Below are 17,263 nucleotides of genomic sequence, written 5' to 3' on the forward strand. Positions count from 1 at the left end.
TTGTTTTCGGTATCCATGTCGTGCGCGCGAATAAAAACTCGAAGTGCCAAATAAACACCGCTCAATGTAGTACTGTTATATGAATATGCCAAACGCCCGTTTATTCAACTCTATATAGACGACATAAAATGCACCAAGGTGCAGTTTATTCCCTCTATTTTATTTCACCTTTATACTAGTAAATGTATTCGAGTTTCCCCATCTAAGGTCAATTAATCTCAGATGTGATCGTTTGGAAATGAAAGACTACGAGTCTTTAAATCTCACAGCGTTTCTTGTCAAAACAAACACTTTTAATTAACGTTACACTAGAATACAGTAATTTTTTCTTTAACTCCTCTATACCCGGTCGATATCCCTGTACCGGTACTAAGTATTATTCCTACCAGCCCACCCCGCAGGGTCCTGTTCAGAGTTATGTTTTTTGTTTGTATTATGACTGCAGGTATTGTGGTCTATACAAACATGACTCCTTGTAAAAAAGGTGTCAGTTTTGTTGCCAGATAGAAGGGTAAAACAATTATCAGACCCTTTTACTGGCAAATGAGGTTCCAATGGTGTAAATGCTTGACCCCAAGCTCTCATACTCTGATTGTGCATTGTCTTTGAGTTGTGCGCCTTTTGGCGTCATCTGGTCCAACCCATGTGAGACTAGGCTCTAAGAAAAGCTGTCTCGGGTGTGGACCAATCAAGGACAGTGCATACATTATCAGAGTTATGTTTTTTGTTTGTATTATGACTGCAGGTATTGTGGTCTATACAAACTTGACTCCTTGTAAAAAAGGTGTCAGTTTTGTTGCCAGATAGAAGGGTAAAAAAACAATTATCAGACCTTTTTACTGGCAAATGAGGTTCCAATGGTGTAAATGCTTGACCCCGAGCTCTCATACTCTGATGGTGCATTGTCTTTGAGTTGTGCGCCTTTTGGCGTCATCTGGTCCAACCCATGTGAGACTAGGCTCTGAGAAAAGCTGTCTCGGGTGTGGACCAATCAACTTCAAGGACAGTGCATACATTATCAGAGTTGTGTATTTTGTATGCATTATGACTGCAGGTATTGTGGTCTATGCAAACATGACTCCTCGTAAAAAAAAGGTGTCAGTTTTGTTGCCAGATAAAAGGGTAAAAAAACAATTATCGAAATCCACAGACTTGAAACTCTACTGCAAAGTAAAAAAAACACGTTCCTTCGGAGTGGGCAGGTAGGGACTTGGTTGGACAGCGCATTCGTGCACGACAGACAAATAATCCCTGGTGGGCAGTGTGGAACCTGTTGTTCCTACCTGTATAATGGCGATTTAAATAATCTGGGAATGGAACCCGTGACTTCGGGGGGGAGGCGTTCCAGCCTTTGGCTGCCGACTCGGTCGTTAGAAAGGAAATGAATGTGTGTGTGTCGCGCCACCTAAATTGACGTTAATTTCCCCATGTTTGGTTGCCATAGATTTGGGTTATTTCGTCCTCAGAGCTGCTCATTGGTGCACCCTAAACCGCATCCACTGCAACAAAGCATGCCAGCAAATGGCACGGGTACCCTGATGCCAGAGGTCGCATCCGGGTACCCGATACCCGTACCCTACCCGATACCCGGCTACCCGTACCTGGCCGGGTACGGGTACCCGTTTGCGACCCTGGTGCGGCCGGGTACGGGTAGGCCGTGAGTCACCGGTGAGTAACCGTTTGTCACTCATTTCGGGTCGGGTACGGGTAGGGAACGAGTACCTGTACCCGGCCGGGTACAGGTACCCGTTTGCGAGCCTGGTGCGGCCGGGTACGGGTAAGGAATCAAAACCCGTTTGCGACCTCTGCCTGATGCACAAATTAACCTTATGGCGGGGTTCCGAATAAAGTCTAAATCGAAATTAATCTAATTTTTTTGGTGACTCCGTCCCACCTGGCGCGGATCATTCTGTTGTCGTCCAAGCAGCAGCAGCGAGGACGAATGTGCAGAAGAAACGAAACTTTGATTAGCGCATCGTGTAGAGCTCGTCGAGAGGAAGAGATTGCCGTGTCGTTCGCCTTCGACAGACAAACGGACTTCAATGCAGTTTATGCGAGAGCCGGGGGGACTTATGGGACCCCGGGGTCCCGCCATATGAGGTTCAAACGGAGAAATTAAAAACTCTCCAGGCCGGAGCGTGCGACGGTGGCCATTCGGAATCAGACCGGAGCACACCGTGACGCGACCCCAACGCCCGATCCACAAATACCAAGAGGACATCACAGAGGTCGAAACCGGGTACCCGATACCCGTACCCTACCCGATACCCGGCTACCCGTACCCGACCGGGTACGGGTAGACCGTGAGTCACTGGTGAGTCACCGTTTGTCACTCATTTCCCAACGTCTTGTCTCTTCTCACAATTCAAGTTCCTAGAATCAACCCACCCGCGCCTGCAACATGGTTTCATCCCAGAGATCGCAATGGGTACCCGTACCCTACCCAATACCCGGCCGGGTACAGGTACCCGGGTATCGGGTAGGGTACGGGTATCCGATTGCGACCCTGGTGCGGCCGGGTACGGGTAAGGAATCAAAACCCGTTTGCGACCTCTGGGACATCACCAAGGCGCTCCAACTCCACCGCCGCCGCCGCTGCTCCCGACGACGCGGTTATCATCTGGGCTTGACCCAAGCTGAATGTGAAACTGTAGTCGGCTCTGCATCCACATCAGCGACCGTAAGGACGAAGCAGAAGAAGGGTCGTTTCGGTTTGCTGATGCTGCTGCTGCTGCTGATTCTGCTGCTGATGATTCTGCTGCTGATGCTGCTGCTGATGATGCTGTTGCTGCTGCTCCTTCCCAGCAGACTGCTCGGGGCATATTTTGACGTCGTGCCAAGCGTCGTCATTTGCGTCACCACGGAGAGCGCGCGGATGACTTCGCCAAAACCGCCGTCGTTAAAATAAATCCGCAACTTTGCCCACCCGCCAGAGGTCGCAAACGGGTTTTGATTCCTTACCCATACCCGGCCGCACCAGGGGCGAAAACGGGTAACCGTACCCTACCCGTACCCGGCCGGGTACGGTACAGGTATCGGGTACCTGATTGCGACCTCTGGGGTGAAGCCATGTTGCAGGCGCGGGTGGGTTGATTCTAGGAACTTGAATTGTGAGAAGAGACAAGACGTTGGGAAATGAGTGACAAACGGTGACTCACCAGTTACTCACGGCCTACCCGTACCCGGCCGCACCAGGGTCGCAAGCGGGTACCCGTACTCGGCTGGGTACGGGTATCGGGTACCCGGTTGCGACCTCTGCCACCCGCCGTTTCCCGCTCAAGCAGAGACGTCGCAAGCGCCGCGTGAAAGTAGAAATCTTTTAATCGCCTTCACGTGCAGCAGCAGCCCCCCCCCCAATCCAAAATAAACAAGCCGATAGTTATCTTTACACTCTGTCCGTGTGCAATACACAAGCCATAAATAAAACCACTATGTACACATTGTAGAGAGACGTTCTCTCGCTCTCTCTCCCTCCACACACACACATATAAAGCATACGGTAGACGCACGCTCGCGTTCTATAAAATACCGGCGGCGGGTTTTACCCGCGGCTGCGCGACCCGTTGCATCGTCGCCCGCGTCTCTCTCCCAGGGCGGGCGACAGAAACAAGTTTAGCGACGAATCCGGTTGCGTTGAACGCGCCGCAGTCGGAGGGCTTTCGAGGCCAATGTTTGCCACGGTCACATGCGGAGCCGGTGGGAGGGGTGGGGTGGGGGGGTCACGTGCCCCCCCCCCCCAATGATCCGATCGAAATTCGGGATTTCGATCGGATCATTGGGGTTTATTTGGCACAATATGCTACACAGTGGCAGTGGGGGTCGCATTTTGCGACCCCCACTGCCACTGTGTAGCATATTGTGCCAGGGAATGTATGAGATGATAGGACAATAGTCTGAGTACATAATTGGCAAATAAGTAACGGCAAAACAGTTATAAGCGACTCACAGAATTGTGCGCAGTTGCGTATACACAGTCCACGACTTCCCTGAAGGCATTCACCTTCAGCGAGCGCGATGCCGATCACACGACGCGGTTCGAAATCGACCCTCGATCGATGGCTGTGCCATCGCCGCACGCGTCAAATAAAAGCAAGGGACAATTCCTCACTTGCTAAAAACTCCTCTATCATTTTTCTTCGCTGGAGGGGTTACCCCCCCCCCCCCCACCTCGACCTGAGAATCCTGGCTCCGACATTGGCCACAGTCGAGGTTGTCCGGGTCCAATCGCGTCAAGATCAACGCATGCCGTTAGACCCACTGCAGCCGCCGCCCGACACGGCCATTTCGTGAGGTTTGGTCACGTAAACGAAATAAGGTCGGAGGTCGCAAACGGGTTTTGATTCCTTACCCGTACCCCGGCCGCACCAGGGTCGCAAACGGGTACCCGTACCCGGCTGGGTACGGGTAGGGTACGGGTATCTGATTGCGACCTCTGGGATGAAGCCACGTTGCAGGTGCGGGTGGGTTGATTCTAGGAATTTGAATTGTGAGAAGAGACAAGACGTTGGGAAATGAGTGACTCACCAGTGACTCACGGCCTACCCGTACCTGGCCGCACCAGGGTCGCAAACGGGTACCCGTACCCGGCCGGGTATCGGGTAGGGTACGGGTATCGGGTACCCGATTGCGACCTCTGAACGTGGCCAATTCGTTGCTTGGTTCGGCACCGACGAAATCGAGTGGCCCGCGGCGTTACGCCAGCGATCAGTGCGCCCGATGATGATGACGACGACGATGCTGGCGGTTGTTGTTAATTACCGGCGAAACTCGAATTGTGAACATTGCAGTGGGTTCAGTCTCCCAACGCAACCGGCGCGGGTGCTGAACCAGTGACGAATTGGCCACGTTTTGTTCACGTGCAAAACCCTTACCGATTGGCTGTGTCAGGTGGTGGTGGTATTGACTCCACATTTACGTGCTCGATACCCCAACAGCAACAAAAACAACCTCTGCTTTGCAGAGAAAACGGTTCTACAAAGGGCGGTTAAAGCAACGCCACTTACCAGTCGAATGACCCCCCCCCCCCCCCACTTTGTAAAACGCAAACGTCGTTCCCTTGCGTAAGCGACGAGCGCGTGCTGCAAAGAGCTTCGCGGATTGTCGACTTTACGGCAGCGGCGACGAAGATGACTTTTGGTGGCGGGGGTTTGCGCCGCTGGGTGAACTGCCGTCCCAAGGACTTAGCAATCACTTTGCCCCCCCCCTCCACTCTCTCTAGCAAAATGCTTTTAATAAAAAAGTGTCAATTAGAAAAAATAAAAAAAAAATACTCAAAACCAATCAAAAGTCGTGCTCTGTCATTTGCTAAATAAATGTCCGCGTGCAATAAATACAAAAACAAAGTGAAAACAAAGTTAAAACAAAGTGGAGATTAATAAAAACTACGAGTATTTAAAAACCTGGCTCCGACATTGGCCACAGTCGAGGTTGTCCGGGTCCAATCGCGTCAAGATCAACGCATGCCGTTAGACCCACTGCAGCCGCCGCCCGACACGGCCATTTCGTGAGGTTTGGTCACGTAAACGAAATAAGGTCGGAGGTCGCAAACGGGTTTTGATTCCTTACCCGTACCCCGGCCGCACCAGGGTCGCAAACGGGTACCCGTACCCGGCTGGGTACGGGTAGGGTACGGGTATCTGATTGCGACCTCTGGGATGAAGCCACGTTGCAGGTGCGGGTGGGTTGATTCTAGGAATTTGAATTGTGAGAAGAGACAAGACGTTGGGAAATGAGTGACTCACCAGTGACTCACGGCCTACCCGTACCCGGCCGCACCAGGGTCGCAAACGGGTACCCGTACCCGGCCGGGTATCGGGTAGGGTACGGGTATCGGGTACCCGATTGCGACCTCTGAACGTGGCCAATTCGTTGCTTGGTTCGGCACCGACGAAATCGAGTGGCCCGCGGCGTTACGCCAGCGATCAGTGCGCCCGATGATGATGACGACGACGATGCTGGCGGTTGTTGTTAATTACCGGCGAAACTCGAATTGTGAACATTGCAGTGGGTTCAGTCTCCCAACGCAACCGGCGCGGGTGCTGAACCAGTGACGAATTGGCCACGTTTTGTTCACGTGCAAAACCCTTACCGATTGGCTGTGTCAGGTGGTGGTGGTATTGACTCCACATTTACGTGCTCGATACCCCAACAGCAACAAAAACAACCTCTGCTTTGCAGAGAAAACGGTTCTACAAAGGGCGGTTAAAGCAACGCCACTTACCAGTCGAATGACCCCCCCCCCCCCCCCCACTTTGTAAAACGCAAACGTCGTTCCCTTGCGTAAGCGACGAGCGCGTGCTGCAAAGAGCTTCGCGGATTGTCGACTTTACGGCGGCGGCGACGAAGATGACTTTTGGTGGCGGGGGTTTGCGCCGCTGGGTGAACTGCCGTCCCAAGGACTTAGCAATCACTTTGCCCCCCCCCCTCCACTCTCTCTAGCAAAATGCTTTTAATAAAAAAGTGTCAATTAGAAAAAATAAAAAAAAAATACTCAAAACCAATCAAAAGTCGTGCTCTGTCATTTGCTAAATAAATGTCCGCGTGCAATAAATACAAAAACAAAGTGAAAACAAAGTTAAAACAAAGTGGAGATTAATAAAAACTACGAGTATTTAAAAACCCGACGGCGCCGCCCCCCTAGCGCCGCCGGTGGCACAGCAGCAGCACCAGGCCGACCGAGTGTCCACGTGCGTGGGCACCAGGCCGACCGTGTGTCCACGCGCGTGGGCACCAGGCCGACCGTGTCCACGTGCGTGGGCACCAGGCCGCCCGTGTGTCCACGTGAGTGGGCACCAGGCCGACCGTGTCCACGTGCGTGGGCACCAGGCCGACGGTGTATCCACGTGCGTGGGCACCAGGCCGACCGTGTATCCACGTGCGTGGGCACCAGGCCGACCGTGTCCACGTGCGTGGGCACCAGGCCGACCGTGTCCACGTGCGTGGGCACCAGGCCGACCGTGTCCACGTGCGTGGGCACCAGGCCGACCGTGTGTCCACGTGCGTGGGCACCAGGCCGACCGTGTCCACGTGCGTGGGCACCAGGCCGCCCGTGTGTCCACGTGCGTGCGCACCAGGCCGCCCGTGTCCACGTGCGTGGGCACCAGGCCGCCCGTGTGTCCACGCACGTGGGCACCAGGCCGCCCGTGTGTCCACGCGCGTGGGCACCAGGCCGACCGTGTGTCCACGTGCGTGAGCACCAGGCCGCCCGTGTGTCCACGCGCGTGGGCACCAGGCCGCCCGTGTGTCCACGCGCGTGGGCACCAGGCCGACCGTGTCCACGTGAGTGGGCACCAGGCCGACCGTGTCCACGTGAGTGGGCACCAGGCCGACCGTGTGTCCACGTGCGTGGGCACCAGGCCGCCCGTGTGTCCACGTGCGTGGGCACCAGGCCGACCGTGTCCACGTGAGTGGGCACCAGGCCGACCGTGTCCACGTGAGTGGGCACCAGGCCGACCGTGTGTCCACGTGCGTGGGCACCAGGCCGCCCGTGTGTCCACGTGCGTGGGCACCAGGCCGACCGTGTCCACGTGAGTGGGCACCAGGCCGACCGTGTCCACGTGCGTGGGCACCAGGCTGACCGTGTCCACGTGCGTGGGCACCAGGCCGACCGTGTCCACGTGCGTGGGCACCAGGCTGACCGTGTCCACGTGCGTGGGCACCAGGCTGACCGTGTGTCCACGTGAGTGGGCACCAGGCTGACCGTGTGTCCACGTGATGCGTGGGCACCAGACCGCCCGTGTGTCCACGTGACGCGTGGGCACCAGGCCGCCCGCCACAAGCGCCAATTGTTGTCTCCGTGCCAGACGCAGCAGCGCCCTGCTCAGTCTCTCCGAGTGCTCGAGACGACGGCGGAGGTCTGCCTCCTCCCGCTCGACGCTAGCACCCACCGCCACCGCCTGCTGTTGTTGCTGTTGTTGTTGCTGTTGCTGCTGTTGTTGCTGTTGTTGTTGCTGCTGCTGTTGTTGCTGCTGCTGTTGTTGCTGCTGCTGTTGTTGCTGCTGTTGTTGTTGCTGTTGTTGTTGCTGCTGCTATTGCTGTTGTTGTTGCTGCTGTTGTTGCTGATGTTGCTGTTGTTGCTGTTGTTGCTGCTGTTGTTCCCGCCGCCGCTGCCAGGAGCTCAGGCCGATTCATGGTTATGCAGCGGCGGCGGCGGCGACGACGGCGCTGAGCGGCGCCGTCTGGGTCGGCCGCCGGCGCCCGGAGCAGCTCCTCCGGGGCCTGCTGGCGGCGCGGCTGCGGCACCACAATGCAGCGGTGCACCACCAGGCGGCGCCGCCGGAGATGGCGCTGTGCCTGGTGGTGGGAACGCCGAGGTGGTGGTGGGAACGCCGAGGGTAGCGGGCGCCCTCCTGATCGGCGTCCACGTAACTCCTCTCCTGCGGCCTCCTCAGCACTCAAGTTCGTTCGTTGTCGGGTAATACTTGGCTCTCGCTCTCACTCGCCACCTCTCGCTTTTTTTTACGATCAGTGGAAACAATAAGATGCTCAGTGTATTCGGCACTTTGCTTCGTTCATCATTTCGTGTTTTTTTTTTTTACTGGGCTTTATGTAACCCCCCCCTCTAGCTCGCTCTCTTGCTCACTATCTCGCTCGTTCTCTCTCTGTCTTTCGCTCTCTCCCTCTCTCTCTGTCTCTCGCTCTCTCCCCCTCTCTGTCTCTCTGTCTCTCGTTCTCGCTCTGTCTCTCTCTGCTCGTTGCTCACAAACTTACTATCCGCGAATCGCATCTGGAACGCTACGCGGATACCGCATCGAGAGAGAGAGAGCAAGCGATGAGATTAAATGAGGATTATGCGTTAAAGTGACGAGAGATAAAAGTGATGACATTATTTTTCATGTTATTCAATAGCTTATTTCCGTAATTTTTTTTTCGTCTCAGGTTAAAATTCATTTAAAAAGACACAAAAACTATTCGTAGCCCTCCCCCCCCTCCCCCCAGCATGGTTTGCCCGCGGGGAATTTGCCATTTGGCGAGCACCTCCGGCACGTGACCCTCGCCGCGGACGACGAGGTGGGGTCGCGAACGACGAGGTGGGGTCGCGGATGACGAGGTGGGGTCACGAATGACGAGGTGGGGTCGTGAACCGCGCTCGACGAAAGTCGCGGGGGGGAGGAGGAGCGGGCAGCAAGCGGTGGTCGTCGGCAATCATCGCGTCGGCTACATTTTAGCGTCGCACGGTTTTTTGGGGGGGGGTGTGGGGGGCAAAATCACAACTTGTGGCGGGTGGCACACCCAATCCCAGTAATAATTACATTATTACGTAATAATGCAATTATCGGGTACAAATCTCAATGACGTAATAACGTAAATGCCGTTATTGATCATTAATGAGACAATACGCAGCGTCGCATACAGTACCGACAGGGACGTGCGGTCAGGGGAGGCAGGGGGAGGCAGAACCTCACCCGTCATACTCCAATGAAAACAGCTGGTACGAAAAGTTAAAAAAAGAATTATCAAATAAAAGAAATATCAAGATTTCCCCACTGATCTGCGTTATTAATGTCATTTCTGTACGATTCCAATAATTTTTTTATTCAAAAATCGCCAAATTTGCGGAGCTCCGCTGCAAATACAGGAAGAGACGAGAGGTGAGGCAGCGACCAGCTCAGCCTCCCCTCTGATTGCGCAACCCCTCAGTAACTGGATGGAGCGCGGGCAATAAGCGCGTGCCTGTTACTATCTCAGTATGTCACCAATGTAATGTTTGTAGACCCCTTCATTTCATGTCCTCGCCTTCCATACCGCAGGTAACCTATTTCACGTATGTGTATAAAATATATTTAGGCTCGGTGATCTCGTCGTGAAACTGCAATGAAAGTGCACCAGGGGAGGCAGCTATCACATCTGCCTCACCGAGTCTAGATTTGAAGCTTTCATGACTGCAAGGATTCATATTCTTAGGTTTTTTCGGTAAAGTCACGTAGGTGAAAAATTAAATTCTAGATTTGAAGCTTTCGTGACTTTACCGAAAAAACCTAAGAATATGAAAATTTTAAATTAATATAAAGTGAAATAAAAATATTTATTTCTTTTTATGAAGACGGAAGCTTGTGTTGCCTCCCAAACGTCGTGATTTTTATTTAATTTTTATTTTACTTTTATTAATTTAAATTTTTGACCTACGTGACTTTACCGAAAAAACCTAAGAATATGCCTCACTGAGGTTGACGTGTCTAACACGCCCCCCTCAGTGAGGCCACACCCCCTCAGTGAGGACACGCCCCCTCAGTGAGACCACACCCCCTCAGCGAGGACACACCCCCTCAGTGAGACCACACCCCCTCAGTGAGACCACACCCCCTCAGTGAGACCACACCCCCTCAGTGAGACCACACCCCCTCAGTGAGACCACACCCCCTCAGTGAGGCCACACCCCCTCAGTGAGGACACACCCCCTCAGCGAGGACACGCCCCCCCGCGAGACCACGCCCCCCTCGGCGTGTGAATCTGGCTATGACACTAGCCAATGCCTCCCCAGTAGCCATTGACCTCACCGCACGCCACCGAGCACCGATGTGTTTGTATCCGGTGCCGATGTCCGCGTGAAGGCAGGAGGACGGCACGCTGGGCATCTCTGGAAAGCCGCGATACCGTCGGGGCAATGTCGAGAGCTGCGGGTTTAGAACCGTAGGGGAGTGGGGGGGGAGAAAAAAAACATGATTTGGTGGTGGTGGTGGTGGCGGCGGTGGTGGTGATGATGCCGCAAGACTTGGCAGTGGTGCGTGAGCGAGGGTTGCCAAAGGCGTCTCTCGGCACATCCGTCGATAACGATCGATCCGAAAAGAGGAAAAAAAAGTTAATATATTATCTGCTATATATAAATAAAGACCTTAGTCTGTACGTCTCCTCAAATAAAAGCTTTAGGGTGCTTTGCCGACAAGGCAGAAAGCCGTCATTTGGTGCACAGGTCGATTTTTAGGACACCAACGGAAAAATCTGAAAATCGGAGATTTTTCGACTAAAGGCTCCAAAATCTAGATTTTAAGCGCCCCATGAACGTGTGTGCGAGGTGTAATTCAGGAACCGGTCAAGATATAAGATTGCATTTTTTTTCGTTTGATGGAGCGTTAAACAGCGAATCAAGTTCAAGCGAGAACCATTGGTTCTTTCTATTGCTTTTGAAATAATTTACCAATGAAAAAATCCGCATTTCATGATCTTCAAATCTGATTAATTCGAAAATGGTAAAAGGAGAGCTTCCCCTCAGAGACTTTTAAGTCAATTAATTTTAGTTCTTTCTCATAAAAAAATAACAACGGAATCTTTAAATGGAGCGGTTTCCGATGGGGGCACACGTCTTTAAATATGAGAAGTTGAATCAAGCCGACTATTTTGCGCGTTGTTTTTGCGGAAAAATATAAACGTTACGAGTATTTGTTCACGTCTGATCGTAGATACAAATTGTAACAGAAACACGTCGCCTTCATTATGACACTTATTGACAACCTTTGGAATCTCGGGTAAATGGCCCAACTTCACAGCGACACCAAGAAACGGGGGAGGACGGAGGGTGGCATTTAACCCCGAGATCATCACCGGTCGGACAAACGTATCGGGGGATGTGGCCTTTCGTACTTTTCGTTACAAATCCGGAGGGCCAATCTTCCTCTCGCCGCTCCCCGATTGCCAACTGGCGCAAAGGGCGACGTACGATCGGATCGCAGGCGGAGGTCGCCCGACCGCCCCGGCTTTTACCGCGGCCCTCAACGGAAAATCTCCCGCCGTCATCGACGCCGGAAACTGCCACACGGCCGTTGGCGGCGGCTAACTTCTTGGTTCTTTCGGTAAAGTCACGTAGAAGGGAAAAAATAAAATAATAAAAATAAAACATAATAACATAATACAATTCTCACGACGTTTCTGCCACAACGCAAGCAGCCGTCCTCAGGTGAAGAACAGGTCTGTCGAAACGACAGCGTCCGAATGAGCACCGCCAAGCTTGGCAGCGTATATTTAAGCTGGGTTGGAGGAGGAAGGGCGCCTTGACGAAGGAATTTGCATATCAACAGAGGAATTTAGAATATTCAGATGCTGTCTTTCCGACAGACCTGTTCTTCACCTGAGGACGGCTGCTTGCGTTGTGGCCGAAACGTCGTGAGAATTATTTTATTATGTTTTATTTGTATTATTTTATTATTTCCATTCTACGTGACTTTACCGAAAGAACCAAGAAGATGAATCCCTGCAGTCACGAAAGCTTTACATCGAAATCTGACCTTAGAAGTGTCCTGGAGGCGCCTTGACCGCGTGCTAAACCAAAACTATTTTTAGTTGACCAGGTAAGGCCCCAACCGAGCTCTGTAGCTCTTTCTTCGGAAGCGACGAGGCTAATTACAAGCGTGGAGAGACTGATAGCGGGAGCCAAATCATCTAAACGCGTCACGTCGATTCTCAACGCGGAAGGAAAACAACCGAAGGACCCGGAGAAAAATCCACGCGACCACGGGGAGAGAGAGAGAGAGACACCAACAAACTCCAAATACAGCAGCAGCAGGCATCGCCATTGTCGGGATGGAACCCACGACCTCGTGCATACCGCCCGAGGGAGTTAACGTCTCGCAACTGCCCAGTAAATTCGCTTGGCGCTGTCGATTGTTGTCACATTTTGTCCTCGAGTTTCGTGGGCCCCGAGGGAGTGGATAAACCACAACGGGTGCCTAGTGAACGTCTCGGAGGCTACGTGGTAGGCTCACGGCCTAGGTTCTGGGAATCTCAGGCAATCGGGGTGCGTGGGTCGATGTCCCACACCAGCTCGCTGTGACCTCGTGCCGCGGAGAATCCGGCTTCGTGCTCCGGGAGTCTTGTTATCAGCGGCAGCGGCGGTGGCATCAGCTCCTCTCAAAGTTCTGGGTTCGAGCCCCGGCTCTGGGAATCTCTCATCCTGCAGCGTGTCCACCGACAGGTAACGTGACAAACTCAGGGTCTCTGTGCAAGTCTATGAGTCTCTGTGCGAGTCTATGAGTCTCTGTGCGAGTAGTCCATGGTTCTTCTGTGTGAGTCTATGGGTCTCTGTGTGAGTAGTCTATGGGTCTCTGTGCGAGTCGATGGGTCTCTGTGCGAGTCGATGGGTCTCTGTGCGAGTCGATGGGTCTCTGTGCGAGTAGTCCATTGATATCTGTGTGAATAGTCTATGGATCTCTGCGTGAGTAGTCCATGGTTCTTCTGTGTGAGTCTATGAGTCTCTGTGTGAGTCTATGAGTCTCTGTGCGAGTCGATGGATCTCTGTGGGAGTCTATGGGTCTCTGTGTGAGTCTATGAGTCTCTGTGTGAGTCTATGGGTCTCTGTGTGAGTCCATGGATCTCTGTGCGAGTCGATGGGTCTCTGTGCGAGTAGTCCATGGGTCTCTGCGCGAGTCTACGGGTCTCTGCGCGAGCCTACGCATGGAGAACTTCTTTCGCACCGCCGTACGTAGCCAACCGCGCGCCGAATCGCTAACGTCAGTAGCGTAGCATTCCTCCGATGATGCCGCCGCCACCGCCGATGATACCGCCGTCGTCACCGATTCCGCCGATGATGCCGCCGATGCCGCCGATACCATCATCATCGCCGCCGCCGTTGTTGTTGCGCCGCCTGCACACCCGCTGGTGCCGGATGAGGCTGCTGGATCGCGCGCAGCGGAAGGCGCAGCCCCCGCAGGCGTACGGCTTCTCGCCGGTGTGCGTGCGCCGGTGGTAGCCGAGGCTGGAGGCCTGCGCGAACGCGCGTCCGCACTGCGCGCACACGTACGGACGCTCGCCCGTGTGGGTGCGCGTGTGCAGCGTCAGCACCGCCAGCTTGCTGAACGCCTTGCCGCAGCTCGTGCACACGAAGGGCCGCCTCTGCTGCTGCTGCTGCTGCTCCTGCTGCTGCTGCTGCTCCTGCTGCTGCTGCGGGGCCCCCGCACCGTCTCCGCTGCAGTCTTCTTCTCCGTCGTCGTCGTCGTCGATGACGCCATGGTCGACGTCGATGTCGTCGTCGTGATCCTGGATGGGGCGCCGCGCGCCGTTGCCGCGCCACCGGATGAACGTTCTCCTGGTGCCCCCTCGGGCCGGCCCCGCGGCGCCGTCCGGAGCAGCGGTGCGGTGCGAGGGCGCCGGCGTGGCGACGGCGGCGGCGGCCGAGGAGGAGGAAGAGGAGGAAGAGGGAACGGCGCCGTACGCGTCGCCGTCATGACCGCCGCCGTGGTGCTGCTGCTGCTGCTGGGGGTGGTGCTGGTGGTGGCGCCACCGTGAGTCCCAGGCCCCCGCGGCGACGTCGCCGTCGTCTGCACGGCGCGGGGCGGGAGGAGGAGGGAGCGGCGTTTGATCGCGAGGCGAGCGATGGGCCCGGGGCGCGCGTTAGTCGCTGCGGTTCCGGCATTCGGCAACGCTTTTCGCACGACGTGGAGCGGCACGCGGATAGAATGCGGGACGCGTGCGCCGTTATAGCGCACGCCGTTAGAACGAGAAGCACACTTGGTCGTCACGCGGAATGTGAGCGCCGTTATAGCGCACACGCGGTTAGAACGCGGGACACGAGTGCCGTTATAGCGCGCGGTTAGAACGCGAAGCACACGTGGTCGTCACGCGGAACGCGAGTGACGTTATAGCGCGTGCATTTAGAACGTGGAAGTACTTTGGTGAGCTGCTTTGGCTGAGAGGTACAGAGTGACGGGGTAACGGCGGCGGTGGCGGCCGTTACCCTTGGTTATACGTCTCCCGCCATCTCAGCGCGCGCGTGCGTACGACGGTAGTAGCAGGCAAAGTCGCGCACCGGATATCGCCCAAACGTTAAACCATAATACAGGTTTTGTTTTGGGTTAGATCGCGCGAAATATAACAGGTCCCTGCGGGGTGGGCTGGTAGGAACGAATAACCAAAGAATATAAACATCATGTATTATTACACTTGTTTAGCCAGGAAAGCCTCACTGAGTGTAAAGGTTTTTGTAGTGTCCTGCCAAGTGTTTGCAGTAGGGGGCGATGTTGCTACACCTAATCGGACGATACGAAGGGAGAGTTTGAGGCCTAGTTCTAGGCTTTAGGCCTAGCTGTAGGCTTGAGGCCGCTGTGAGTTAATTTTTAATTTAAATGTTTTAATTATTAATGTAAAAGCTTTAAATGTAAATGTTTCTATTTAAAAACATCAGGGAATGTAACATTGTTAAACATCAACTCCCTTTCACACACGTGGGGGTACGATACGAAGGGAGAGTTTGAGGCCTAGTTCTAGGCTTTAGGCCTAGCTGTAGGCTTTAGGCCGCTGTGAGTTAATTTTGAATTTAAATGTTTTAATTATTAATGTAAAAGCTTTAAATGTAAATGTTTCTATTTAAAAACATCAGCGAATGTAACATTGTTAAACATTAACTCCCTTTCACACACGCGGGGGTACGATACGAAGGGAGAGTTTGAGGCCCAGTTCTAGGCTTTAGGCCTAGCTGTAGGCTTATGGCCGCTGTGAGTTAATTTTTAATTTAAATGTTTTAATTAAAAGCTATCTCAGGGAATTATAAGGGAATGTTACACTTGTTTAGCCAAGAAAGCGTCACTGAGTCTAAAGGTTTTTTAATTAAAAGCTATCTCAGGGAATTATAAAATAAGGGAATGTTACACTTGTTTAGCCAGGAAAGCGTCACTGAGTCTAAAGGTTTTTGTAGGGTCCTGCCAAGTGTTTGCAGTAGGGGGCGATGTTGCTACACCTAATCGGACATCGGACGGACGGACGATATAATCTATTGTAGGCTGGTTCACTTCGTTTCTACCAGTATAAATGTGTCGTTCAACCCGCCACGAAAGCCGACGTGTTCAACAAACTTTAGTCGTCATTACATTATTTACGGGGGGGGAGGGAGAAAAAGATTTTCGCTCGACGCGTTTTTTTTGTCGCTAAACGACGTCAACTTGGCGAAGATCTGCAAAGAGGAGTGGGACAAAATCCCTCCTGAGATGTGTGCAAACCTGGTGGCCAACTACAAGAAACGTCTGACCTCTGTGATTGCCAACAAGGGTTTTGCAACCAAGTACTAAGTCATGTTTTGCAGAGGGGTCAAATACTTATTTCCCTCATTAAAATGCAAATCAATTTATAACATTTTCGACATGCGTTTTTCTGGATTTTTGTTGTTGTTATTCTGTCCCTCACCGTTCAAATAAACCTACCATTAAAATTATAGACTCATCATTTCTTTGTCAGTGGGCAAACGTACAAAATCAGCAGGGGATCAAATACTTCTTCTTGGTTCTTTCGGTAAAGTCACGTAGAATGGAAATAATAAAATAATGAAAATAAAACATAATAAAATAATTCTCACGACGTTTCGGCCACAACGCAAGCAGCCGTCCTCAGGTGAAGAACAGGTCTGTCGGAAAGACAGCGTCTGAATGGCTCAGAAAGACAGCGTCTGAATGACAGACCTGTTCTTCACCTCAGGACAGCTGCTTGCGTTGTGGCCGAAACGTCGTGAGAATTATTTTGTTATGTTTTATTTTTATTATTTTATTATTTCCCTTCTACATGACTTTACCGAAAGAACCAAGAAGATGAATCCCTGCAGTCACGAAAGCTTTACATCGAAAGATCAAATACTTGTTTCCCTCACTGTACAGCCTGGCCCTCCACCTCACCCCCCCCACACACCGTGCTGCTCGCCGGAGCCGTTTGACCATACTTCACCGGCTTCGGTGAAGGCGGTGGAAGCGGTGGAGGGGGGGGGGGGGCAGGGGGGAGAGGGGAGGGGGGTACGGCCCGGGGCAGGTTTGGATGTCGCCCGTATACCGACGTTGAGTCAGCCCTGACGAGGAGTCAAACCCGGGCCGCTGGGTTCACGGCGCGTCACGCGACGAACCAATTGATGAACGAATCGACCCGCCGCTCTACCTCCCCCAACAGGACGGGACGTGCAGATCACGGCACAACAGTCTGAGCGAGGGACGAGAGACAAAGATCCCCCGTGTAGCCTGTGACAGGCTGTTGGGGCAAGTGCTGTTAGCGAGTAGCAGCACCTACGAAGGCTGCCGGCACTGTGGCACACGAGGGGGTGGGTGGCCAGCACCACCACGCCCGGCCGCCTTTGTCTCCCCCATTGGCGATGTTTACTACACAACACCACCACCAACAACACGCACCACCACCAACCAACCACCACCACCAACCACCACCAACACTACCACCACCACTAACCAACACCAACACCACCAACACCACCAACACCACCACCACCAACAACAACACGCACCACCACCACCAACCACCACCACCAACCACCACCACCACCATCACCATCACCACCACCACCAACCAC

At 53.4% G+C, this 17,263-nt stretch overlaps 1 protein-coding gene across 1 annotated transcript in view; it reads right to left on the reverse strand.

Annotated features, from left to right (window-relative positions):
- Nucleotides 1-11,896: 11,896 nt before the first annotated feature.
- The window catches only part of LOC144952545 (uncharacterized), a 19,025-nt gene continuing 13,658 nt past the window's right edge, over nt 11,897-17,263 (reverse strand). Inside the window, exon 7 of the mRNA XM_078882995.1 lies at nt 11,897-14,246. Within this exon, the coding sequence (XP_078739121.1) occupies nt 13,441-14,246 (806 nt within the window). The 3' untranslated portion in view covers nt 11,897-13,440. The remainder of the gene's footprint in view (nt 14,247-17,263) is intronic.

Source organism: Lampetra fluviatilis, chromosome 3 (genome assembly GCF_964198595.1).
Source record: "Lampetra fluviatilis chromosome 3, kcLamFluv1.1, whole genome shotgun sequence".
Lineage (NCBI taxonomy): Eukaryota > Metazoa > Chordata > Hyperoartia > Petromyzontiformes > Petromyzontidae > Lampetra > Lampetra fluviatilis.